This window comes from Lepidochelys olivacea, assembly GCF_965140295.1.
Source record: "Lepidochelys olivacea isolate rLepOli2 genome assembly, chromosome: 16".
In the NCBI taxonomy this organism is placed as follows: Eukaryota; Metazoa; Chordata; order Testudines; family Cheloniidae; genus Lepidochelys; species Lepidochelys olivacea.
In genome coordinates, this window is record NC_140426.1 from 24,480,133 (window position 1) to 24,507,408 (window position 27,276).

Below are 27,276 nucleotides of genomic sequence, written 5' to 3' on the forward strand. Positions count from 1 at the left end.
ATTGTATTTCATTTACATTATTTTATATCTCAAATGTGCCTGCCCACCAGACTGTAGGGCTGCTAACATTTTAGATATCAACAGTAGCGGGACCAAAAAACAAACAAACAAAACAAACCTGTCTTCCTCATTCAATCTCATTGTGTTTTTAAAGATAAGCTACCTCCAGCTGAAATACACAACAGATCTATCAGAATACAGTATGTCAATACTTCTCCTGAGCTCAGCATCCATCAGATGGGGAAAAAAAGCATCTCTACCTCCATCATTTGCCATAATAGAAATAAAGTCCCTGTAATAGTGTCACTGGATCAATGTTCTCATTTTAAAAATAAATGGCTAGAACTGGCCTCACCATTATCAAGTGACACGAAACTATTATTTCTGTGACAATGCTTCAACTCCAAAGACATGAGCTCTCAATTATAAAATGGCCTGGATTGAGCAAATGGTCTAACAGAATGCATTAATCAGATCCAACTAAAGGAACTATGCTAACATAACCAGTGAAACTGAAATGCCAAAGAGAGTGGAAAAGGGGAATAATTTTTAAAAATGCTTTAGAATTAATCTTTCATGTGGACTTTAGCAACTTTATGACAGGGAGCAAGTCCTTTGGCTTGTTCCACTCACCTTGATCCGAACTGCCTGTTCTAAAGTCTCTGATATCTAAACCTCTACAGCAGTGTTCTTCAGTTAGCAGCATATTGGCCACATCTGGCCCACAAGTCGTTCTGGTTATCCTGCTCGTCGTCAGCTGTTCCATCCTGCTCCCTGCTAGGGGCTCCACTCTAAGGGCAGTCCCACTACCTGGCTCCTGGGCTCCAGCCCCTGGGCTCCCCTGCCAGGAGATCCCTTTCCCTCTCCGGCTACACAGCATCCTCCACACCAGCAGGTGCCAGCCCAGGGGAGAGGCAGGTCAGCATGGGGACACTGCAGCTAGGATCAGGTAGGGAGAACTGGAGCCAGGTAGTAGGCCATCCCTACAGCAGGGATCTGGGAGCAAGAGGCAGGGATGGGACAGGCTCGGGGGCGGGGTCACTCCTTGCTCCCCAGGTTTCTCCCAGCTCCCCCACAGCCCCCCCTTTTTCCCAGCTCCCTACACTCAAGTAGCATTAAGGAGGCTCCTGTCTTCGGCAGCTACTCCCTTCTCCCTACCCTGGGGGAAACACTACTCATTCAGAGACTCAGGATTTTTGGTGAGCTGAAATTTGGATGAACAGATTTTACTTGTAAAATGGCATGATTGTAAAGGGAAAATGAACTGCCCCTAATTGGACTAGCACCCTGTGTGCCATTCAAAAAAATCAGCCAACATGCCATCTTCAGCGCATGCACCACAGGCTGCTAACCCCTTCCAGCCAGGCAAAGAATTGGCATGCTTTCACTAGAGAGCAAACACTGGAAGAGCCCTCCGAGGTTTGAGCAATGCCTGATTTGGCCTCCCAGAAAACCGAATTGAACATCACTGCACCATTTTAATTCTGGTTAGAAAATATCCTTAACATTCATTTCAGGGTCTAAGAGTGGGTGAGACAGATGGAGCTACGAGGATTGCCTGATGTATTGTTTGGATATTTGGACCACCACTGGTTCAGACTATGGAAATCTACTTTTTTTTTTAAAAATAATATAGTTCAAGATAAAAACTGTAACAATACTGTGCTTAGAGATAGTTTTTTAGGACAATTTTATTTTACTTTACCATTTTCTCTAAGGAATTCTTTGCAGTGAATCTGAGCAAGGACACTGACCTAATATTGCTCATTTTGGCTTGTCTAAAGGTTCTTGCTCCCCTAGCATAAGAGACATGCATTATTTTCACTCCCCAGGCCGCAAGGAGGACATACATCAGAAGAAAACCACATGCTACACTGCAGCGGTTATATTTTCCATGTTCTTTTGTAAGTTCTATTATTTAGTGACTAAAGACCGCGGATAGATTTTCCTCTAATATTATAACCATTTTTTTTTTTAAAAAGAAAAGTTCTTTGACACACACAGCACATAACCCAGAATTTCACCAAGCTATGTTCCAAAGACTCAGTTTAGCACCCAGGTTACATCCGGTTTGTGTTTTTAACAACATTTCCCCAAGAGACAGTCTGGACTCACCTTCTTTGTCAGTAACTGACCAGGAATATTTCTGAAAGGATTTATTTGATGGGAGAGGGTCCATTTCAAGCACCTTATAGATCTGACCAAAGGCTGATAGCCTGAGCGCGTGCTAGGGAAAAGCAGAAACGAGACACATCACTGCAATGCTCTGCCCAGGTGTCTGAACTTCTGATTAAAACTCTAGACACAGGATCAACATCTCTCCTATGAGGAAGGACTCAAATCTCTATGGAAAGGGTTAATTAGAGAGAGATAATAGAAACAGCCACTTCTAGGATACACTGTATGAAATTCACCCCTGTTCAGAGCACCAGCACAGGACCTATGCGCCACAGGTACTTAAAGTGGGACCTACACGAAGCACAGGCTTTCAGCTGGCCTTCTCAAGGAGAAGATTTCATTCATAACAGAACTCCTATATTCTCAAAACCTTTATTTAATCCCTCCCGTGCAGGGCATGAGAACAGCTGCCATGATTCTACTGCAAGAAAGAAGCCATCCTGAGCAAAGGGGTAAACTGAATGCTGTAAATCAGACGTTCTTCAGCAGAAATGACACTTAGATTCCTGGAAGCAGAGGTTTTCTACCTGAGCACTGTGTGTAATGGCTTCTTTTTGCTGCACGGTCATATAGGACAAAGCATCTGTTGGCTCCCGCTCACAGGGATCATGCAGGCCAGGGCCACCTACAAGGGGGAAAACAGACAGTTCAGAACATGTCAGAAACACCAACCAAATGACTGCTGGAGTCAAATGGAAGTCACAAGAGCTAAATTCTACTCTCCGATGAGTGTGCAGAGCCCCCCCTCTACCTCAACGGGGACTGAAACAGCCTTAGAAACAAGCAAATCCTAAGGTTTTACCCCCTAAATGAGAAGGGCCGTTTAAATTGTTGTTGTCAACACTGCACACACAAGACAGAGGCACCAACGGCTAAGAATTTGGCAGTGGCGTTTTAAAACCTGGGAGAACTACTGATTTCAAAACACTCCTATACACTAGCTGAGCGTCTGGCCCATCGTCTTCTCTCTAACTCCCCAATAGTCACTCTAATGTCAACACTCCACCCCCAGCAGGCATTGTAACATCATTAGTGCCACAGCGTAGGAACGCCACAACTATTAAGAGGGACAATATATTTTTACGTTAATCATGGAGCTTCTCAATGTCTTGCAAACAATCCACATGCTAAGCCTCCTGCTTGCTGCTCCTGAGAATAGGCATTTTAGAACATGCAGGAATTGAAAACATGTACATTTCAAAACGGAGGCACGATCCATCTTTGGTGTGTCTGAATTTATTGTGGGCCCTTACCAGGAAGCAGAATTCCAGACGCCAAACACTCCATCACTCGTCTTAAGGCCTCCCCAGCGCCCAAGGGTCTATTACAAGTACCTATAGATTTTTCACATATAAGCTCTAGTGGCTAAAAGACATTAAATTAGAATTAGTACAGGTGCTGGAGCGTGGCGGCAGTTAAACACAAGACGTCATTTCAAATGGGGATGAGGCGCTGCTCCTAGTGACCCCAGGGCGTTTGTTCACCTGGGGATTTCTGCAGTGTGCAGCTTTTCCCAGCAGGAGGGTCCCACCAACTCCACTGCGTCAGCTTACACTGAGCTCACGTTTCCAAGGTTACACCTGCGCCAGCCATGGCAGCGAGAGGCTTTTAAAAGTGTCAGATTTCTATGGCAAGGGGTGGATTCCGCAGCACACACGAGGCCCTGCTGACCCCGTCCATCACCATGGTTTCCAGGCACCATACAGAGTTACTGAAATGGACACATGCTGCCCTCTCCCTCCTCAGCTCCACAGGCAATTTTTTAAACCAAAGATTGTTTTAATGGGTGTGACGAGGGAAAGGGAAGCAGGGAACTGAGATCCACATGCCCACTCTATAGCCCTCATAAGACGCCCTGGCCATTTACTGAAGGTCTGACTTTTCAAACCTAGTTGCTATCTGACTCTTGTTCCACACTTACCCATCCCTTTAGCGGTGCCCACGTGGGGACTCTGTTGCACAAATCACGGAGAATACGTAGAACAATTACACATGATTTTAGTCCATTTGCCCTGGCCTAAAACAAACAAAATGGTTCCAATACACCTGCTGAAATCCAGCCTTCAATTTTGCTTTTTAAAATGTACAGAGTCCTGGCATAGGTTCTTTAACATGATTACTAATTAGCACTTAATCGGTTTCATGCAAAACAAATGAAGTTACATAAAAGCAAAATACTGCGTTTTATAGGAAGGCAGGCTTAACAGTAAAAAAGAAGCATAACGTTAAAATTGCTTTTGTAGCCTCATGACAACTCTAGACCAGTTGGCTAGCTACCTAGTGTCGCCGCTTTTACAGAACAGCGCTCAGAATTCTAAATTCTAGAGGGGCTAGACAGAAATTAAAAAAGGCATTAAACTTAGAAGTGTCTCAAATTAACCCTCATAAGGCTACAACAACAACAAGATAAGAACAAATAGCCAACCTGAAACCATTTGGCGTGCCGCAGAGAGGCCAAGGCCTCCAGGCATTTCTGCCTGTCCAATAAGTCCGGAGGATCTTTCATCGCAACATTGTCTACTGGTAAAATGGGATAAAAAGAGACAGATACAATTTGACCAAGGGGTTTCTGTCACAGTACATAACGAGCGGCAGCATCTCAATGAGCTAATAAGACTCCCAGAAAAAAATTAATTTTTTTTAAGTGCACGGTGTTATTTAATTCAAACAAGCCATTAAAAAGGTAGTAACTGTGCACATGTGCAACAGAAGCAAAAGGCATTCACTTCTTATACAGAATCGATGGCCACTCTACAGACAATCTGGGATCTTATTAAAAATGTAGAACACATTTCAGGGCAGAAAATAGCTATGTAGCACTTTTCCTTCTTTCGTTCCTCCCTCCCGTTTGTGGTTTTATTCCAGGTGCATAAAATCAGCACAGAATTACTAACTGACAGCAACCTTCTCAACAAGGGGAAGATTTTCTTGAAGGAGAAAGTTTGCCTCAGAGGCAGGAAGCATTAAGGAATGATTTTGAGGTGCCTTCTGAAAATTTGAAGATACTTCCAGTTTATCTTTATCAAAGCCACAGCAATTAACAGTGGAGAAGTGTATTTCTCTTCAATATTAACCCAATATAAATGAATTGGAGAAAAAAAGAACTTGTGTTAATGTGCACTTTACATTTTGATACACAAGTTCTTGCACTCCAACTGTAGTGTTGTGTGTAACCAGGTAACAAATGAAAGCAGCAAAGAAGTTGTAAAACTTCTAGATCCTGTTAACAATTTCAAGATTTTTTCTTTCATAAAAATCTTCTCTTCCCAACAGCAACAGAAGTTGTCTAACTAAAGTAGGAGTTGACACACAAAAGACTGAAATCTTCTGTTAAGTTTTACACTCCCCCCACCTTTTTAAATCCAACATGCTACCAAGTGCTTCTAGCAATCACATCTAGTTCTATAAGAAATTATTTTTCTCGTTTTTTAAAGGAACAAATTATTAAAACCCTGATTCTGTAAACTCATAAACCCCATGCCTAACTTCATTCATGTGATTATACTACCTCATGAGTAGAATTACACACATCTAAGTATCTCTGCAGGATCAAGGGCTAACTTCCTTAGTCAATAGCATTTAGCTGACATATGAGCACATACTGGGAACTAAACCAACCCACAGTTCAAAATGACCCTTGAATAAATACATGCTGTTCTTAGGAATCTATTCTATTGCTTCTCTTGAAATTGGCAGTAATGTAGAAAAATACTGTTTTTCATAATTCATAACAGCTAATTCATGTGCATTTGTACAGAGATAGCCGTTTGGGGCTGACTGAAATACAGAACCCAAACCAGCTTGTAGATGCATGCCAGGTCAGTATCTCGCAAAACATTAAATTTTACTTAGGAGAAGCAGGGGAAAAATTTATACCACTGTATACACTGCATACCCACCCACACCCCTACAGCTAATATTCCAGCTGCCATTTGTTTTTACAGGTTACGCTGCATGGTATTACTATTTTAATATTAAAACGGCCTCATTTCCTATGCAGTTGGCTAGGGAGACTGCTCTAGCAAAGCTGTAGCCATTACATCATGATGGATAAAAGGTAATGAAAAACAAGAGTGTAAAGCTCAACAGAAACAGAGACATCTTGTTTGATAGCTTGTGGGTTTAGTTTGTATCTGTTGGCTCTGCTCCCAGCGAAGGACTGAAGTGCGATATGCTTATTTTCTGACCCTGATGAACTTCGCAGCAGATATTTGCATTGTTTCTTGTTACCCTCATCAACATAATCGCATTGCTAAGATTCATCTCCACTCCTGTCCTCCCAATCAGAGCTGCAAAGTCTTCTACGGGATTAGCAGGTATTTGTTTACAAGCACAAAAGGTCACTTTGCATCATGACTTTGGAATTTAAGACTTTTACTTTCAAATTTCCTCTGCATCTTCGTTTACAAGAAGAAAATTGTGTTTTATGGATATGAAAGTGCAACATTTGTTACAAATCTTTAAATGTTTCTGTAACAAAACCCCTTACTGTGGACAATATAAACATCTGCTTAAAGCTTAAAACAGCTACTGTCAATGAGTGATTAGAATCTTCTTTAAAAATTAGAAATGGCAAAGGTTGACTGACTGCAAAATGTGTTCAATTTTAGTAATTACGGTGAATTTGCAAGTCCATTAAGTCCTATTTCTAACTAAGATTGTACAACATTTTGCTAGAGTATGTTACAACTGTTGATGAAGCAAACTAAATTTTACCACTAACTTATAAACCAGAACATGGTGTATTGTCTATTACTGTACAGGTGACTAAACAGGCTTCAGTGTAACTCAGCATAAATACAACCAACAGCCTACTTTTGCAGTGGCATGCTGACGCTCATTAGAGATTATTTAAAGAGGCCAGAGTCACGGATGCCTTTGAAAATAGTGTATTCATTACATTAACCCTTGAGTTTCCAGGGCAGCTTTTGCAGAAGTTGCAGGCAGTCAACATTTGGTGCAAGATTCTGTTAAACAGAAAGATGGAGAGAACAGGCAGTGAAGAGGGGTGAGCAACTTGCAGCAGACTCCCTTTTGACATCCTCATTAGAATGGCATGTTTCTTCATGCTCTGCTAGTCAGGAAAGTGAGACCCAATCAAAGTTTTCAACATGTATGAGGAGCTTTCTTCTTTTCCTTTTTTAGTTCTAAAAAATGACACTCAGCACTGAGGAGTTTGTTAAAAAAAACAAACAAAACAGCCATTAATTCAGAGCCTGCAACACATACAGAACGAGTCCTTCGATAATCTCCCCTGCCAACATTGTTAGTGTATAGCTACCATGGCTACTTTCTGGAGAGGAGGCAAATCTGTGGCTTGCGCTGCAGGTCCTTCAAGGGCACTTGTGGACTCTCTGCCCACTGAGGTCCTGGGTGTCAGACTGATTATGAAGCAGTTGCTCAGTTACTGAACTCAGTTGTTTTCAGCACCATCTTATTTGGGTAGCTGAAGTTACTTCTTATTTTGAACGTACATGTTCAGTAACTGCAACTATTTGCAGAGTGGCACTGAGAAAGCCTAATTCACAGAGATCCTGTTCTTTGGTGGACACGAGTGATATTAAAAACTTGCCGAGGCCATAAATTTCATTCTGACGCAGAATGCACCAGATTCAAACGTTTGACCTCTCCATTAACAAGGAGAAAACAGAGCTTGTACAATGGCTCCAAGGGGATCGCTTGGAAGGAATACTGAAATGCACACGCACTGGTCTAGTATTTGCTTTTACTACCGAGCAGCAAAAACAAATATAACACCCACCAGATTTTAAGCATTAACACTTCTCCAAAAAAAAGAGGGGGGGAGACTAAAGAGAAACCCAGGAATGTTTGTTCTCTGCATTCTGACATCAGGGCATGAAGGTACACACGACATTCCTACAGAACAAATGGAAGCACTGATAAAGAATTCCATTGCACCTAATCTTGCTTATTTGGTTAGAGGATAGATTAGTGACTATAATCAAACCATACTGCTGGAAATCTTGGTCAGTTTCGCCCAGCCTCTTAGCATACTAGTAGTCTGCTGCCAACTAAGGAACAAAGAGAAAAGCAGCAGCCGGAATAGAATGGCTCATCTTACTAGCAAGATGAAAAGCAAATTATGAAGAACTTGAAAAGCTTTTCTATCAGAAAAAAGTAAATAAGAAAAGCGAGGAATAGTTTTTAAAATGGCATATGAAATACACCTGTATTTAGCTGGCTTTGTCCAGGAGCATCAAAAGAAGGGTTGCAATATTTTCCCTTTATATTAAATTTTTTTTCCTGAATAGCTTTTCTAAATATTTCTCCTTGATATTAGATTTGAAACTTTATTCACTTAGTAAATCAAAAATGGCTCAAAGTGACTAGAAGTGGTTGTAGATAGCTGAAAAATTTTCACTTTTCCCCCTCTAGCTGGTTACTTAATACAATAAGAAAAAATGATTAACTTATGAAGGGGAATATTACAAGTTTTCTTTGTTCAGATAAACTAGAGAGTGAACGTCACAGAAACTGAAGCCAACTACAAAAGAATCTGGGACTTCAGAACCAGGTGTGTTAACCACTCTATCATCATCAGTTTTATGGTAAGGGTGGATCTAACAACAGCTCTATCACAAATTTGCAGAGACTATCTTTATACTTAAAAGTTGAACTGCAAGGTTTTTGAACAAAATTTTGAAAAATATTTTAAGATCCTAAATCAGTAACAAAACGACAAATATAGTAAAACAAGAAAGCATGAAAATTCATGTCCTCATTCATCTGAGCAGACAAGTCCCAAATTAATGAAGTCCAGGTTTCTATTCCAGCAGATGAAGGCACCATCCTTTCCTGTAAGGGATCACACAGGAAGAAACATTTGTGCAAAAGTGCATGCACATAGTGATGTTAAAAATACCTTGCCATAAATTTTTGTGCTCGGTCTCACGAGCGTGTATCTGTTGCAATGGAAACAAACCTCAACTCAGCACTTGCCGGGAAGTTGAAGAAAAAGTGCAGCAGTCTGCAAATATCTGGCTTTTGTTTTAAAGAAAAACAATTGTGTTTCTGCACAAGAGCCCCATTAGTGATTTGGGAATTCTGGGACATTTTTATTAATGAATCTTTGCTATTCATTTCTACTGCAAGATTCTTGCACTTCCAACTGCTGTCTAAGTTCTGTATTTCACTTGAAAATCAATCCTTCCTGCCCTCTCCCCACAAAATGAAGAGAAACTGACCAACATTTCTCAGTGTATTGGTATTTCATGTGGGAAGGGAAATAAGCAAAGGGACTTGTGGCAAGTCTAGAAATGGGAAAAGAGCAATAGGGAGTTCCCTAGCCCACATGGGCCCAGCTGCCTCAGGTGTCATGACAGAGAGTGGCCAGTTGGTCAAAGGTCTGACATCATCCAGTGGAAAGTTCTAAGCACAGGTTTGGGAAGCGGAAGCAGAAATTATTGACAAGAAGATTACAATAAAATAAAACACGGCTACATTCGCTCTGTGTTACTCTTGGTTTCTTTCCAGTCTCGTAGATGTTAAGAGTCAACGCTTCTTAAGAGTTTCTTGTGGCCAAGTTGCAAGTCCCCAGCAGAGAGGGAAGAATGGATGGGGAGGAATTAGGATGCATAATTTTCCAAATATATTTTTACATTCAGGACAGTAGGTACAACATTAACTTCAGAAGTGAAGTGCAGTATTTTAGCTTTAACTTCAACTGTATCCTAGTTAAGAAGTTCTTACCTTAAAGACAGAAATACACATACACAACAATAATTAGCAAAATCTGTGTGCCAGGAAGAGACACAGCTTTGTAGGAACTGCATTTTAAGAGAGCAGTTTTTATACAATAGGAATAATTTTATGAACCAGTCCAATTTGACTGATTTAATTTAAAAACAGGACTGTGCAGGCACTGCTTAATTATTAACTAATAACTAGTTCTGCTTTCTTTCAGATAAGATCTAATTGGTGTCTGAGTCAAGGCTATAATAATGCTGTCTGTGCACAGCAAATGGAATTTTACATACATTTATGTGAAAATTAAATGGTTGCTGACTGTTTAAAGAATAATCATTGTAACCTATCAAGGTGAGCCACGCTAATGATGACACACAGTATACAATAAAAATGAGACCTCACTCCCTAACGAACCCTATGCTACACGGTCAGAAAGCATTTAGGAGAAAACTCTGAGGGAAGCAGAAAAACGACTCTCTCTATATACCTCCGTCCTTCTTCTCCGTTTCCTCACGAATGAGAGGGGATGTAAGTATCACCTTCAGTGTTAGGGTGGGCTCCTTTGTGTGACGAATAATAATAGCTGCCTCGTTCACACACTGCTCCACCTGGTACTTCTCTTCTGTAAGTTTCTGAAAGGCATCAAGAAACACTTTCAAAAATCCCCACTCAACCATGGTAAAGGAAGCACCTCCTAAAGAAAGATTTGCCCCTTGCAGATGACCCCTGAACTTGCAATGCTGTAATACACAGGCTCTGCCAGGCACTGTCCCTCCACCCTCAGCTAAGAGTTGATGAAGTCGTAAATAATTTTTAAAAACGCAAACAGCTGTTCACCAGAAAAATGCTAAATGGTGGCCGCATAAATGCACTACAGTGTCCCACTCACTGTGCAGACAATGATCAGTCGTCTTTTGAAGCTGCCAAAGGGTGAATTACTTGCCAGCAATTGTAGCTCTTACAGTATCTAACTCTCAGCAGTGCTGCCTCTAAATGCAACCCCCCTGGCAGTCTCCCACCATCCTGACAATTAGCAGCGGATGCAAGCGAATAAATGGCTCCAATCCTACCAGCCAATCTGCCTGGACAAGACCTCGGCACCTACATGGAGCCGCACTGGCTTCAACGGGACTCTGTAGGAGATGGGGTCCATCCACATGGACCAGTTTAGAGAACTGGAACCACTGAGAGCATGTAAGAGTTACCCTTTCTAATCACCACGTCTTTACAAATGGGGAGATAAATCTAGGGCACTTACTTCCTCCAGAAAAAACACTGTTACAGGCAGGCAACATAACCTCTCCACTACCCCACATGTCCCCACCAGGCCCCAGCTCCGGAGATGGCTGTGTCTGCAGAGTAGGCCTCCATATAACCTGAACACTTGTGTGCAAACAAATGAACAATGGAAAGCATAGCTCCCAAGAATGGTAGAAACGTGTACGCTGTATGTGGAAATAAACATGAGACAAGAAAGCAAACCAGAAAGGAGGGAGAATGAGTTTCATCACCTACTTTAGAAAGAGCTACTTGCGACAGGTATTTGTTGGGGCACAGTCTCTAGGCAATAGCGCCCTGCCATGGGCTTCAGGCCGGACTAATTATTCAGGCCCAGGGATATGTCAAAGGAAGCTATAGCCCTGGGTTCCCTTAAAAAGAGGTGGTACTGGCTGCAGCTGTTCACAGGATGCTTTTTTACACACCAAAACAAAAAGGTACAAATTAATACTAACTACACATCAAGGATTCATTGTGATCCGGGACCACTGACCGCTCAGAATGGCCTCTTGTTAAGGGTATGATTCAGGATCCCGTGACTTTACCGGAGCTCCATGACTTCTTCGGTTTCAGCTGTCAGCAGCTGAAGCTGCGGCTAGAGCCAGAGCTGTGCACCCCTTCCCTGCAGCAGGAACTGAAGCCAGGGGTGTGCGTTCCCCACCCCCATGACTGTGGCCGGGGCACTGCGTTCCTCCCTCTGCCACCCCTGTGCCTGCAGCTGGAACGGGAGCTGTGCGTTCCCCCACCCCCCAACTGCCTCGGTAGCTGTGGCTGGGGTCAGAGTCAGGACCATGTGCCTGCCCCTGGCGGTGGTGGGGCTCCAGCTGTCATTCCTTCTCCACCAGCCCCTGCACCACCCAGTTATTTTTAGTCAAGTCACAGACAGATTACAGGCTCCCGTGAATTTCTGTTTATTGCCCACGACCCGTTGATGACTTTTACCAAAAATAACCATGACAAACTCTGAACCTTACCTATTGTCACTTAAGAATCACAGGGGAGTTTAGACTGAAACAGAGCTGAGGGACAAAGCTTCTGTAACGGGGAAGTTCAACACACTGGAAACACACAGGGCAGAGTGAGCCAGACTGACATGCTCAGGAGAAGGGAGATCTAAGATCCCATTTAGTTTCTGTGTTACGAGTGAGAGCAGGGAAGAGTACAGATGGGTGAATTCTCCAATAGGAAGGTTAGCTGGAGGGCGTAGCAGGACTGATGTCAAGAACAAGGACTAGGGAAGAGCGCTTTGAGGATAGCCTTTCTATCCATCTGGTTAAGGTATCGCAGGCTCTAGCCGCTGTCCTAGATTCTAAGTACAGTCTTTGCTCTCTGCACCTTTACCGCTTGTATTTTTCTTGGTATCAAATTAATTTCAGCTTTTACCCAGTGCAGCTTTTAGCTGAATATGTCTTGCAATACTATCAATCAGAGCTGGAGGACTTACCCAAAATTAACTTACCTGAACTTGGATTGGGAGATTGTCTTTGACTGTATATAACAAGGTCTTTGTGGGTTTTTCTTTGCACATGAGAACCAGCTCCAAATCCATGTCATCCTTTATCAGCAAGCCCTTTGCAACCAAACCAATTCTCATCACACCACATAAGGTCCGACCACCTTGCTTCCTGGAAATGACACATGTCTGAAAAATTACAGTGATATTTTCATGCCTAACCCACCACCACCCCCTACTGTAGCCAGGGAACAGAGACTGATGGAAACAATTCCAGCATTTCTGCAATGCATCAGTGACAGGATCATGAAAAGCACTGACAGCTTTTCTGCAAGTAGCCAACAGGAAAATGATGGAAACTAATGTGAACATGAATGAAACGCTTCTGTAGTCACCAAATTGTGAATCAAAGGTTTGGATTAAGTTATGAAGCTCCAAGCAGTTCACTCCCTAACTGCAGGAGAAGGAGAGTGCACACGAGCCTGGTGTCAAGTTTTCAGAAGCCTAAGACCCATTTTCAAAAGTGACTTGGACTCTTACAAGCCTAAGCCCCATTGTCTTTCAATGAGACTTATGCTCCTGAGGGCCCCAGCACGCCCGACAGCGGGGGCCTATACCTCCTTTTACGTGTATTTTTTGAAGCTTGTAACTTCAAAATATTGTGCAAACCATTTTTGTGAATCCTGCAAACACTAGATACTTTAGGAAGGCTCCCCATTTCAAGCAATCTTCCCTGTAGGAGCCCTTCAAAATTTTCACCACCGAAAGCTAGAAGAATCAGAGGTTGGGGAATCAGACTTAAATGTTCTCCTGGTTTTCTCTGGAGACTCAAGAGCCACAGTAAGTGTCATAGGTTTCAAAGCAAGATAAACGACACTTCAGCTTTGAGTGCTGACAACAGACAAAAACGTAACAAGCAATTGAGCAGCCCAAGAGTGCACAAACCAGCAGGAATCCACGGGAAACAGAAGAGGAACACTCACACATCTACTGACATTCACAGGCAGGCACTCCTCAGAGATGCCTCTTGGATGCTGCAGCACTAGCTAGTGGCATATCACTGTGCTGCATACCCCATGGAAAGGGTTGTAAGCATTGGAGTGGTGAAAACAGCCCCAGTTACAGAGGCAGCTGTGCAGTTAGAACTGACAGGATCTGATCAGACATGCTCTGAGATCCACGATCAGATAATGCACCCTGAGCCTCTCTCACATGTTTACCTTCACCTACATGGGCACAACTGGATATACTTAAAAGGGGTGGACAAAGACTGTCTCCTATTACCTAAACAGAGCAGAGACACACAGAGAGGGAAGGGAGGAGGCTGAGAGGAAAGTGACACTCTCAAGGTCACACCAGATGGTCGGTGGCAGAGCTGGGGACAGAGCTCAGGTCTCCTGACTCCCACTGCAGTGTCCCAGTCATTAGCCCATGCCACCATTCACATTCAGCAGTGAATCTGGCAGAGAAGCATACCGTATATACTCGTTCATAAACTGAATATTTTTGATAAAAAAGTGACGCATCAAAGAACGGGAGTCGGCTTATGAATGGGTCTACACCAAAATTTGATGATTTTAAACTCTATGAAATCATTGAATTGAATATCTAATACATTGTTGTTTTGTTTACCTGGAGTGTCTGCAGGCAGGGAGCCCCTCAGCTCCCATTGGCCGCGGTTTGCCGTTCCCAGCCAATGGAAGCTGCAGGAAGTGGCGCCACTTCCCGCAGCTTCCATTGGCTGGGAACGGCAAACCGCAGCCAATGGGAGCTGAGGGGCTCCATGCCTGTGAACATTCCAGGTAAACAAAACGTCCTGACCTGCCAGCAGCTTACCCTGATGGGCCGGGAGCCAAAATTTGCAAACCCCTAAAATATAGGATCGGCTTATGCAAGGGTCATACAGTTTTTACTATTTTTACCTATCCATCTAGGGGGATCGGCTTATAAACGAACGAGCTAATGAACGAGTACATACGGTAATTCTTTTTAAAATGGTTTGTGAATGGCCAACATACTATTTTGCAGAGCGTGATGGGGTTAGCTTTAATGGTTTCTTTTATTCTTGTCAACCTGAATGGGAATTTCTAAAATAATCCACCACATACTAAAAAAAAGTATTTCCACTGATGAGTTTCAAAGTTCACAGAAACATTTTTATGACTGCTAGACTTTGTTTGTTTTCACAAAGCCTAAACTGACCGGACAGCATTCATTTAATACGAGATGACAGGGCAAACACCTGCCTTTGTCTCTGGAGTGGGAGGAACTGTTTGGTAATGTTTTGCCCAGCATGGTGAAGATGCAAACTTCACTGTAAATGTTTACAATGAATAATAATCAGGTTCCTTGTTTTCATGTAAACTTTTCCCGCTGCAATCTGCTAAATTTTGCCAAGACGTCCCAGAGGCAGCATTATGTCACAGTTTGTTAAACCCCGACTAAAGGGTGGGTTTCAGAGCTACCCCTGGATTCTTGTGCCCAGACTAGTGGAAAAGAGACCTGCTACAGCTGTGATTTCTTTCTGTAAAGGAAAGGCATTCAGGCAAGCCCAATGGTCCTGACATTCCCACATTTCCCCCCACACAGTGCTAGTGTTGGCAGCCAGCTAGTCACCATGTCAGTTTCACTGGGGGCAGGCGGTATGAAGGAGAAATGACACCAGTCATAGCTAGAAGGGGAGATTCACGCAGCTAGCAGCCTGGATTATTCTTTGCCCTAGTTTCCATCACAGTTTTGTCCTGCTTTGCTGCTTGTAAGAATCCTTCCAATCACCACGTTCCCTCCTCTGCAGGAGCAGGGATGGATGTAAATTCTCCATTACTTTCTGGCCAGCAGGCAACACTCACTGATCTGTCCAAACGGCTGGCTTTGATACAAAGTTCTACAGAAAGTGATCTCGACTTTTTGATTTATAAAAACCAGCTGGAGAGAGGGGGAAGGAAGAGAAATAGCCCAAACCCCTCCATGTCTCTGCTTTGACACTTGACACCTGCTATTCTCCAGCCAGCTGACTTTTTGTCAGAACATCTGTAGACAGGAGATTTATTAGAGAGAGGACCTGGGCACTTACAAAAACGCACTCTAAATTTAGAACTCAGCAAGATCATAAAACATCCTGCACACAAAATCATGAAATTGAAGTCAGGCTGTTTGATTATGCCAACAGCACTTAATACAAGCCAAGACTTTCATCAAAGCCATTTAAAAAAAAAAATTCTGCACTTATTTTATCCATGGCAGAAAGAAAAGTAAAATGCTGCCAGTAACACTTGGAAATTACTGACACAATGTGCACTGCATCCCACCTAAAGAGTCAGAGAAGTCAAGAAAGTCCACCGCTCAGCAGAAACCTGACATTATTTATCTTCCACACAAGATGACACAGCTTAACTGCCCATCTCCAGGGAAGTAGCCTATCAATCTGCTGCTATTATTCCCTGGAGTCCACACAATCCTACGCCCTTAAACCAATTTATCAGTTAATTTATGTAAAAAAAGTCATGAAATTTAAATATTTTGCCATTTCTATTCTCTGCATACATTTTGCACCAAAAAGTGACAAGTACAAGAATGTTGAGAAGATCAGAAATGGATCTGAGAAATATGTATTAGTCAAAAAAGGGTGCTCAGAAAACAGGCAACTAAATTGCAGGCCCACTTGTGGAGAGTTTGCTTTGCCCAGAACATTATGCGCTGACCTGGACACTGGTGAATGCATCTCAGTTAGCTCACTGTAGTCTATTCATATGGTGCCCCTGTTAGCAGGGCTTCTCTTTAAAACTTCACTCTGAGTAAGCAGATTTCTTCCCAGAGACCCGAAGCCCTTTAAATGTGCATAGGACAGAATCAAGCAAATCCAGACAAAGGAGAAACTTTTGACTAGTAATGTTGGTGCAGGAGGGACTTTCTACCATTTCACCATATTTGTTGGGATTTTTAAGCAGATTGTGGGAGCTCTCGCATACAGAGCTTTCCTCAACTAATATGGACCATTTCTTGTTTCTAAACTGGAGCATGTCCAGCTAGTAGGGAAAACTGAGCTTTGTTTCCCAGTTCTCTCACTCTTACACTGACACTTAAATTGAGACCTGGAAATACTAAAGACTAAGTTACTGTTACCAGCATGATAGGGAATGGTCAGATTTAGGATTTGCCAATGCACATCAGGGTTTATTATGGCAATTTTTATGACAGACTGATAATCACTGCTTCCTTCACATTGAACCGGTAAATGAAATCTTCAGCCCAGATAAACAAATACAGCAGCACTTAAGGATACGGTCTTGCTGACTCAGAGCCAAATGTCTGCCACCTTCACCTCATAGTACCTTACTCCAGAATTAGTCCTCCTGGATTTCAATGAGCTTACTGACAGAGTAAAGTGATATTCACCACAAGGGCAGGTAGCAGAATTTGGCCATCAAAATATATTATCTAGTGTGGTGTACTAGCACTTGACCCTGTGGGCACTACCCAATATACCTTTCCACACCAATCTTAAAACCAGATCAGAACTCACAGCGCAAAACTCACCCAGTAGCAACCCACATTAATAATCCACCACTTGTAGCAAGGAAAGTTAGAGAAAAAATCCAGGAACTGGCTCTCAGACCATCTTATGTTAATGATCTAATCAGATTTTGTCTCAAGAAGGTTGTTATACTGGAGGAAGTATGGTTTGATGAGAGCGCAGGACTGGAAGTCAGGTCCTGTGGGTTCTGCCACTGATTTGCTATGTGGCTTTGGATAAATCAACCTCTCTGTGCCTCAGTTCCCTCATCTCTAAACTGGCCATAATACATACCTGGCTCAGGGTGTGAAGCTCAGTTATCTGTATGGCTCTAGAGAGCCAAGAATGCCTGAGTTAGAGATCTTTAACCATAAAAACCTGAAAAGGGGCCAGTTGTTCCAGTTGTTTCCTAAATTGCTGGAGTTAAACTAGAAGAGGAAAATCTGGCACCATGTCAGGGAATAGAGAGATGTGCAGTGACAGATGTTTGATGCAGTACAGAATGACACAATGTACCGTAATGGCTCCTTTGGAGCAGTTAGCCTGTTGAATAAACAATACACATTTATAAATCCATTGTTGCCTATTAAACTGAAACAGCTCCGACGCCACTTGGTTATGGTTTTGGATTTAGATTTGTGAGTTATAGGGAGATGCGTTTGTTTCTTAAATTTGTTAACTGCAAGTTTCAAACATTTTGTCTTAAAAGCGAGAACAGCCCCTGACCAGGTTCCTATTCATTACTCATTCCCTGCACTCACGCAGCGTGCTCGTATCTCAGAAGGAGTCCAGACACATCTACTTCCTGCTATGAACATTCATAACCAGCAAAGCCAAAGAACACTGTGGCCCTTATTTAGCAGGAGAGAAATCCATTCATAGTAGTACAGAGGCTCATTATGAGGCTTAACTAACTCACTTGGCATTACTTTCTGCAGCTTCCTCTTTTGCTTCCCCATCTCCCTCGATTTTCACAGACTTGTTCAATTCATCCATCCAATCGGAGACATGTTTAAGGGCACATTCAACTGTCGATACCATGTTCTGGACAGCTTCAAGTTCCTCTGGAGATGGATAAATGGTTGAATGTTTCACCATAACATGGCGGTCATCATTAGCAAAAGATCGGATAGATCTCTGTCACAGAGGTGGGAAAGAGTAGGGAAAAAAAGAACAGTTACTGGCTTATCAAGAGAAGGGCGTTATTTGAAAGGGAATCCTCCCCAATATAGACGGGGGAGTATTTTAGGATAACAAAGGTCTAGAATCACGGCAGAACGTATATCTCTTCTCTGCCTGAAGTAGAGAGACCCAGCCAATTAAATGTGAAGCACTGAAAAAAGCCAACCCGGAATAAACTGGTAGCAAAGTGCAACAGCACGTTGTGCCTGTGACTTGGCCATCAGGAATGTAGGTTGTAATGTTCTCTGTACCAACTCCCAAACTAGGGGCAGAAAAACTCGGGTCCAGAGCTAGAAAAATGCAAGGAGGAGAAATTTCTCGTCTCCTTTACTCCACAACTAGCCTTTTCACTCTCTTCTGCTATTCCCCATATTGTTTATCAGGTTCACCCAATAGCAGCTGTAAGCTCCTAAGGACAGGGACAATGCAGTCTCTTATCTGCATGAGAATACCAGTCAAGCACTGCCCTAGCTAATCCTACCTGCAATGGTTAATAAAGGTATTTTTGGGTGCTTGCCTTGCATAACTTTGCCAAGAAAGTTTCACTTTGGGGAAAAAAGCCATGGTTCTGATGAAGCATAAAGAGCCAGGGAGGCCTAGTGGGCAGGGGGATGAATGAGGCGGCAGGAAACCTGGGTTCTGTTCCTGTCTCTGCCACTGACCTGCTGTGTAACCTTGGGAAAGTCACTTTCCGCCTATGCCTGGTTCCTCCTCCCTCTTTTTGTCTAAGCTTTTCTAGGCAGGGACTGTGCCCATGTCTATGTCCATGCAGCACCTTGGACAGACAGGCCCTGAGCTTGGTTGGGGTCTCTAGTCCCCACTGAAATACAAACAGTAAATAGTAACTATGAAGGAAAGGGGCTCCTGGCTCTTCAATAAATTCACAGTGCATTCTGGAATACTCTGTCCCTTTGTTCAGACCCTCAGCAGCTGAGTGGCTCCAAGGGGTCAGCTGATCTGGTTCCAAAGAGGAAATTCAAGGGCTCCATGCACATCAAGGAAGTCATCTTGTTTTGGGGCAGGTAATCTGGAAAGAGGTGTCCTGGGGAGGAGGCTGAGAGAAGCTGCACTTTATACAGGGCTTTGACAATCTGGGAGAACAACTCTGCCTGGCAAGACATGCCAAGAGCTGCAGCTTTCCCCTTGTGCTCGGCTGGTACAGAGGCAGCCCACCAGCCTCTCACTTTATGCGTTTAGTGCTGCCAAGCCGGAGATATTGCATCTGGGTCTGCAGCAACTACAGATCACAAGGAAAATCCTGACCAACAGGAAGGAATTCGCAAAGAGCATGAAAAATGGCTAGAAAGGAGGCTGGAAGGGAAGGGTTAAGCTTGTGGGGAAAGATTAAAATCATCAAATAGAAAAAACAAGGGGTTAAAGGATCCCAAATAAAGAAGGGCTTGTAAGGAGGGCTCATGGAGTTCCATGATGGGGATAGGTAGCACAGAGACTTGTGACCTGATTGGAGATGTCTGGTTGCCATGCCATCCAGGCGAGACAAGTTAGTGAGCCAGCATGGGCAGCCACTCGTCTACCAGATGTTTCCCCTTCAGCCACATGTAACCCTGGTGCTCAAAGACCAATCTGATGCAGTGTCAGGGAACTCTTTACTCCATTCCCTACAAACGGGAGAGAATCAAAAATATTCCCAGTATGTGGATCACAGGGTTTTCCCCTGCCGCTGGGCAGACTGGTGCACTCTTGCTAATCATTTACTTCCATAAACTGCATTTATCCTGCAGTGATGGGGAATCTTTCCCCCTCCTTCACAGCTTGTAACCATGCCTGAGCTCAGAGACAGCACGGCCTGTAATGGATCCAAGCAGTCTCATTGCTGAATCTGCATTTAGTTCTCCTATCCCACAGGCAATGTACATGTTCAGGGAGAAGTGCATTGGTTCACAGGTAAGGAGTGCTCCCCCTACGCCCTGCCCAGTACTGTCACACTAGAATTCCATTCCCGAAGGTCCCTGCTGTCGTTCACCTCAGATACAAAACACAAAGATACAGGTAAAGGGTGCTGCAGCTCAGCAGTCAATCAGTGAGATAGATTTGTTAATTCACGTCCACCCAAAGAATGTCCCCTTCTCCCCAAATCTCCCTTCTTGTGAACACAGATTATAGAAAATACTCCAGCAGCGGCAAACTGATAAGCCTGTAACTTGTGTATTAGAAACACATGGTTACCTCACTAACAGGCAATGGCAAAATAAGTACTAAGCAAGAGAATCTGGGTCAAGAATTCATTGGATCCAGCAAGCTTCCCATTTAAAGTCCAATCTGTGCCCTGTGTTCCCTGATGTCCCCTTCCCCCCATAGCATTCTTCTCACCACAGAGAGTGAAATCTTAATTTGTGTTTGGCTGGGTTATCGTTTAATGGATTTCATTAGCAATCGTCTACTCAAATCTGAATACAGTACTTTACTGTAAATATAATGCTGTGCCTAGTCACTCCTCCGTCTCGCAGCAACAACATATAGAGGACTTACAAAAAAAAAATCAATAGGCTCAAATTACTCCTAACAGCTGGCTCTCAAGAATTAGTTAATTGGGCGGGTTTTTCCCCCTTCCTTGAATGCATTTTAGAAAAACTAACCATTCCAAGCCCTTCACATTTGCACAGCTTTGCAAATTCAATGCATCTCTGACTCTTGCGATTTGTAACAGATACAAGCAGGCAGATTGGAAGTGACTCCTCAGTTAGTCATCAAATATGCCCGGATGGGTACTGGTTACATATGCATCATATCTATGCTATTAATAGGTGAGCACAGAGCTCTGGCTTTTAATTTTTAACATTAAAATATAGAGAGCACCAACATCTGATCTTGTGGGGAAGGGGTGGGTGGGGAGTGTCAGTGTTTGTTATGCAATCCACAGTTCAAGGTCACACACACTCACTGCAAGAGCTTGCTAATGCCAGTTTTATTAGAAAAGGTTATTTATGAGCATCCCCTTCATTTGTGTTTAATAATGCATGTCCTGCAGGCTCACAAGGCTTCATTCTCCGGTTAGAAAAAGCCCCTCAATAAATCAAAGCTCATTTGCTTTGCTTAAACCATGTGGAGACATCTTTAATGCAGTCGAGTCAGAAAATCCTTCCACTCTTGTTTTAACAGATTCCACAACGGGCTAGGGGTGGATAATAATTTTAAAGCAGCCATATTAATGAAGACAGTTACCTACCATGGTTTGCTAGAGTCTCAGCTCCGCTCCCCCTCCCCCTTCTCCTTTTCCCTCCTCCTCGGTATCTTTGCTAGGCACTGTTTTTGCCTGACAGAACCTCCTCATAAGCCTCTCAATCCCCTGCCAGCTCAAGAGTTCATACAGGCGAGATGCTCCAGGAGTCGCTTTCTGCAATACAACACCTGCAAAGAGAAAGAGAGAGAGAGAAACAACTTGAAGAGAGAAGAAACCACATGCTAATTCTGATTGCTTTTCAAAGCAGCACATTAAACCAAGCCACTGATTAAAGCAGCAGGCTTCAAAAGAAGGGGGGGGGGGAAATCATCAATGCCGAACAAAAAGCAGATGTCTCTATAGAAAGTAATTTTTTTTTTTAAACATGCCCACATACATGTTACCGCTTTCCTGTGCCATCCTCATCCGGGATCATCAGCCGAGAAGCAACTGGCATTCAAAAGCTCTGATACCCGGGAGTTCAGAATTCCAGGGTATTTAGTACAGTTGATATGAAGCCAGCCACAAAACTGGTGTGCCACTTTTATCCATATATCATATTCTTGGGCACTGAATTTCTTTTCATTTATTATTTGTACTTCATTGGTGCCCCAAGACCCCGATCAGGATGATGGCCCCAAGTGTGCCAGGTGCTGTACAAATATAGTAAGAAAGAGTCCCTGCCACAAACAGCTACAGGTTGAGGTTTTCAAAGCAGGGCAGGGGATTTAGTCCAAATCGAATGGAAGATGAAATTCACAGGAGAATGCACGGCTGGGTCACCTGGCGCCACTCTGAAAACTTCACCCATGACCTCTGAGCCCCCAGCTGACACTGTGCATCTCTGTGCTGCTTTCCACAGCACCAGACAGGCAAGCGAACCCATGGACAGCAAGCCCTGGCAGAACTGGGGAATACCAGGCATTTCTCCTCTGAACCATGTTACAACAGAACAGTTATCCCTCTCTGCACCTGAAAAAAGCCTTCGCTTGTGTCTGCTATTTGTAGTGGAATGTGGTATTTCATGTCAGGGAAGACCAAAAGACAGGGAGTTTCTCTCTTTGGCGGGGGTGGGGTTGGGTGGTGGTATAAATGGAGAAATCAGTCTCCAAAAGTGCAGGGTTAGGAGCTGACAAGAAACAGCAGCCGGCTCAGAGAAGGGAAACACACAACAATCCAAGCTGGGCTCTGTTCTAGGCTATTTACATTTCCTGAAAACCCACTATACTACCCCAGCACCTAGCGTACTGGTGTCCCACTCACACACTTGAAGGCTAGGGCCTGTACACCCTCATTTTCTGTTCTGTGCATACTGGCAAAGCTAAAAAGAAAAACATTGAAATAAAAGCACAAAGCTCCTTCCCCTATCCCAGAGCAACAGGCACCATTACTGGGGGGCACCACGATGCAACTGCAAATAGGTGCCTGGCGAGAACAGGAGGACATAGTGATGGGGCGAGTACCATGTGACAAAGGAGAGGAAATGAGCTCAGTGAGCACTATGGAACCCCCGTCCTTGCAAAGAACTCCCGTTTCCCTCTCATTCCATATACCACCATGTGAACTTTTCAGACACATTTGCAGTGGGTTGAAAGCCAGTTGGTAAAATCCTGCTGGCTGACATGTGCTCTCTTTTTCTTGTATCTTTCAATCCTGCACATCAAACAATATGTTGCATATTGTCTATGGCACAATCCTGACATTGTTAAAGGTCAAAACCTGCTTTTTCCAACGGCATAGGGACTAGAGAAGTGACTTGAAAGCAAACTTTAACTACAGAGGTGTGACAAAATTATCAAAATGTTGCGTCCCGTACAGATTTGCACACATCTAGAAAGGGAGCAATACATTCCACTTCACTGTGCCCCTATCTGAGAACTGAAGCAGATTTACAGGACTAAATTGCTTTGGGAGCAATTTGTTGTCTATAAAGAGGTCTCTGCGAACTCCAGACTAATGTACTTGGGATACAGTACAGTATACCAACCAACCAACCTGCCAGTGAAAGGGTCTGGGACAGGGGCCCCCCTTATGGTTAAATATGGGGATGGGTTGAAGGAGAATATAAATAATGAAGGGGTCAGATGTGGTTACAGTAAATGCTTTTTGGGGGCAAGAAGGGTTGGACGGGACAAGTTCATAGGGAGAGAGATGGATTGAGATGGGCTTTCAGGGCCCTTTCTTGGCAGAGGCTCAACAGGGACAGAGCTTGGACAATAAACATAGGTATATTTGCCTTTAGAACCAAATTAGAGTGTCCTAGTTCCATGGCAGGGCCAACAGGGAGCACCAAATAACCAGGCTAAGACTCCCTCTCCACCAATGCAGCGCCCCCATAGCACACATTCAAGACCTGCTCAGCTCTTCAGCCTCAGAAAGTTCCAATCCTGCCCTCCCACTGCAGGCTGAAATGCCAAAGTTGCCATTAAAATACCAACTGGAACTGGGGTCCAAACCCTGGGGCAGCTTTTGAAGTCTCAGACTTACTTTGCACAGACCCAATCCTTGCAAATGCTCCCATACGCAGATAACTACTCGCTTGTGTAGCCCCACTGATGTCAATGATCACCTCACATGAGTAGAGTTATACACATTTAACAGGTTTCAGAGTAACAGCCATGTTAGTCTGTATTTGCAAAAAGAAAAGGAGTACTTGTGGCACCTTAGAGACTAACCAATTTATTTGAGCATGAGCTTTCGTGAGCTACAGCTCACTTCATTTAAGTGATTGCAGATTGGGACCCAAGGCAGCAAGCTCCCAGGCCTCACAAATGCCCTTGGACTTCCAGGCATTCGTACACCCCCCTCCCCGCGGTGAACAGCTACTGAGGCCCCAGGACACTGTCCCAGGTATGGAAACAGAGCCCATTGCAGCCGGGATTCTTGTTACTTTCTGAAAACGCCAAATTGTCCCTTGGTTACCAGGAAACATGTGAGTGCCACACCCTCCACCCAACATTTTCAGCTGCACAGGGGTGTCAGTCAGGGCCCAGTCTTCGGTTTTCCGCCACTTCTCAGCATGGCAACAGTGCATCAAACATTCCTCACCAGAGCAGCCGACGGGCTTAAAAACGCAGGAAGGCCTATTTCTGGATTTAGCGAATGTGTCCATCACCACAGACTTTAGACACCAAGCTACGCTCCAGCCTGGACTCCCTTCCAGGACTGCTATAAGCTGCAGGTTATAGGTGACAACACAATGAAAACAGATGGATGGAAATGGCTGACTGAGCAAATTCTGAAGCTTCACTAAATTGCTGGGCAGACAGTACTGTCTAGAGACCAAGCCTGCAATCCACCTCTTGAGCTCCGAGAACAAATGTACATCAGTGTGCAATTCCGCATGCACTGAGCTCTTTTCTGTATACTCTGAAAACCTGAAATAGCTTCAAAGCAAACGTTTACAGCGTGACTGGGGCTATTTTCTCTCTGCTGCACAGTGGACATGTTACGCAGCATCAACACCTTTCAATGCTATCCTTGAGAGGGGTAGAACAATGCAGCTTTTCAGAGAGGCTCCTAGTTGTATTAACAAGCAAAACAAGTTGGGCAAGAGTCACCATTAATCCAGTTCTACCTGCCCTTTTCCCCAAAAGTGAGCGATTGAGGTCTGGGGAAATGGCTGCACTGTGCTCCGATTAGGGAGGGAGTTACAGATGACAGCATCTTCATCAATATTATTCAGGAGGAAGAAGAAGAAAAATCACCACACACAATTCTAGCTGGAGCTGTCCTACAGTGTTCTTTCAAATTATTAATTGCCCAACAATACTCCTCAGAAGTGTCTGCACAAAGGAAAACTTGATGCAGTTCAGGCCCCAGGAGAGAATGTTTAATAAAACCACTAAACAGAACGGAGCCCGCTTTCTAAAAATTCAGATGCTACTTTAAGAACAAGGTACAGAGTGGAAAATAAACAGAAGCCAAGATTAGAGCAGCCCCAGCCATCTGGATTGAGCACTGTGCTTGTTACCAGGCCCATCAGAAGGGATAAAAACGGACTGCAATCCTTCTAATCCAGCAGCTTTGTTCTGCCATTAACTCACCACAGAGCATCTATGCTAGAACCAGCCCCTACCTGAGACAGCTCCATCCGGATGGTTGGCGTGCCTACGGGGTGGCCTAGGCCCTAGAGGACATGATGGTAAAAGCTGCTTGTTCCTGGGCTACACCACAGCTAGTGCCACCGCAGCTTGCAATGAATTTTCCAGGAAAAGCCTCTAGGGTAAACAAAGCCATGAGTGACCTCAGGAAAGTCACTTACCGTCTCTGTGCCTCACTCCCCACCTGTAAAATGGGCATAATACTTTCGCACCTCACCAGGGCCAGGAGAGGAGGATTGATGTGAGTTTTTAAATCCTCAGACAGAAGGCACTAGAGCAATGTGAAGTGTTATTACACACCAGCACTAAACGAGGTAACTCACGGTCTCTCTAAACTGTCTCCACAGCAGGTCTGGGAACAACCAGAACACTGATGTTTAAAAACACACAGTTTCTCAACAGAAGTAAAACACAACAGGAAATGGGCTCTTGAGACTCATCTTAATCCTAATGTAACCAATTTAGGAGTGGCTGCAGCATGCCTGGGCCTCCACGCCCAGTAGGATGGCCACAGAGGACCCAGAAACGTTTCCATTAAACACCCCAGCCTTCACAAGGAACTTTTGGCATGGGCATGAGATGAAGAGTTTGATATGTGGCCTTAATAATGGGGTTTATTCCTGCAGCTGTCAGTTGTGCCTCCTGGACTTAAAGATGCTCATTTAAATAGTTTTGGACATACTAACGTGCAGCCCTTTAGCTGTCTTTAGTTACTTCTGATTAGCAAGGTGGCAGGCAGGAGCAACAGGTCTGTGAACTCCACATGGCCTGAAACTAACAAGGCAGCTGAGACTCCATTTTACCCTTAGAAAAGGGCATCTTGGATACCTGTCACCAACCCAGCAGCCCAAAGCTGCGCTTTGCACAGAGAAATGCTGCTGGAATAACTGGGGAATGGAAACAGGGTCACAGTACATTGAACTCTTTAGTTATCTAAATGCCCACTTCTCTGCTGCTTGGGCATCTGGCCAGGCTGTCGGAAGAGTCCAGGGTCCATGACGACTACTTCAATGCTACAGCAAGACTCAACAAGCCAGCAATGCTTTTCTGGGGCACTAAAGCACCCTCTGCCCTTCTAATCTTTCCTTCGCTCCAGCATCAGCAGCTGAGGCACTTTAGCGTAAACAGCAGGTTGAAGGGCAACACAAATAATCCTGAGACTATCCGAGTTGACCTCAACAGTGTTGAGAGATAACTAATGCTGAGGAGAGCAGGAAGGGAGGTTCCCAAAGTAGGTTGGGGTTTGCAGGTAGGATCAGACCCAGCAGCAAAAATGCTGCAGTTTATGCAGCATACAAGGAAAAAAAAAAAGTTACGTTCAGTGAAATTAAGGGGGAGGATTAATATCAAAGTAAGAGTCCTGGAGCTTTAATTGTGAGTTAGTTTTAATTTCTGCTCTGCATGCAAAAGGCAGGTAATTTTTCATCACGACACACAACGCTGCTTGGACAAGGAAAGGAGTATAATTCTGCAGTATAATTTTATTTCTGGCTTTCTGCCAAGAGTCTTTCTGGCAGCATCTACCACAGTGGGAAACTGTGTATCTGGGTCAGGAAAGACAAGTTGCTTTTCAGAACAGCTCAATACATTTGGCAGAACTGCTGATATTATAATTGAACTCTTTCAGCAACTCTTTTTATGATGCATCAAGACACCAATCAAAACAAGATCCGCAGCACTG

General features: G+C 43.8%; 1 protein-coding gene across 4 annotated transcripts in view; it reads right to left on the bottom strand.

The window, feature by feature from the left end:
- The window catches only part of STRBP (spermatid perinuclear RNA binding protein), an 84,201-nt gene that overhangs the window by 19,465 nt on the left and 37,460 nt on the right, over nucleotides 1–27,276 (bottom strand). For 3 of the 4 annotated variants that reach the window (XM_084650298.1, XM_084650299.1, XM_084650300.1), the window contains exons 2-10: nucleotides 21,499–21,680; nucleotides 18,049–18,266; nucleotides 12,623–12,788; nucleotides 10,373–10,517; nucleotides 4,604–4,698; nucleotides 4,100–4,195; nucleotides 3,432–3,543; nucleotides 2,706–2,803; nucleotides 2,116–2,227 (exon numbers count right to left, since the gene is read on the bottom strand). In XM_084650298.1, the coding sequence (XP_084506424.1) occupies nucleotides 2,116–2,227; nucleotides 2,706–2,803; nucleotides 3,432–3,543; nucleotides 4,100–4,195; nucleotides 4,604–4,698; nucleotides 10,373–10,517; nucleotides 12,623–12,788; nucleotides 18,049–18,266; nucleotides 21,499–21,501 (1,045 nt within the window). In that variant the 5' untranslated portion in view covers nucleotides 21,502–21,680. The remainder of the gene's footprint in view (nucleotides 1–2,115; nucleotides 2,228–2,705; nucleotides 2,804–3,431; nucleotides 3,544–4,099; nucleotides 4,196–4,603; nucleotides 4,699–10,372; nucleotides 10,518–12,622; nucleotides 12,789–18,048; nucleotides 18,267–21,498; nucleotides 21,681–27,276) is intronic. The other variant, XM_084650301.1, reaches the window with a different exon arrangement.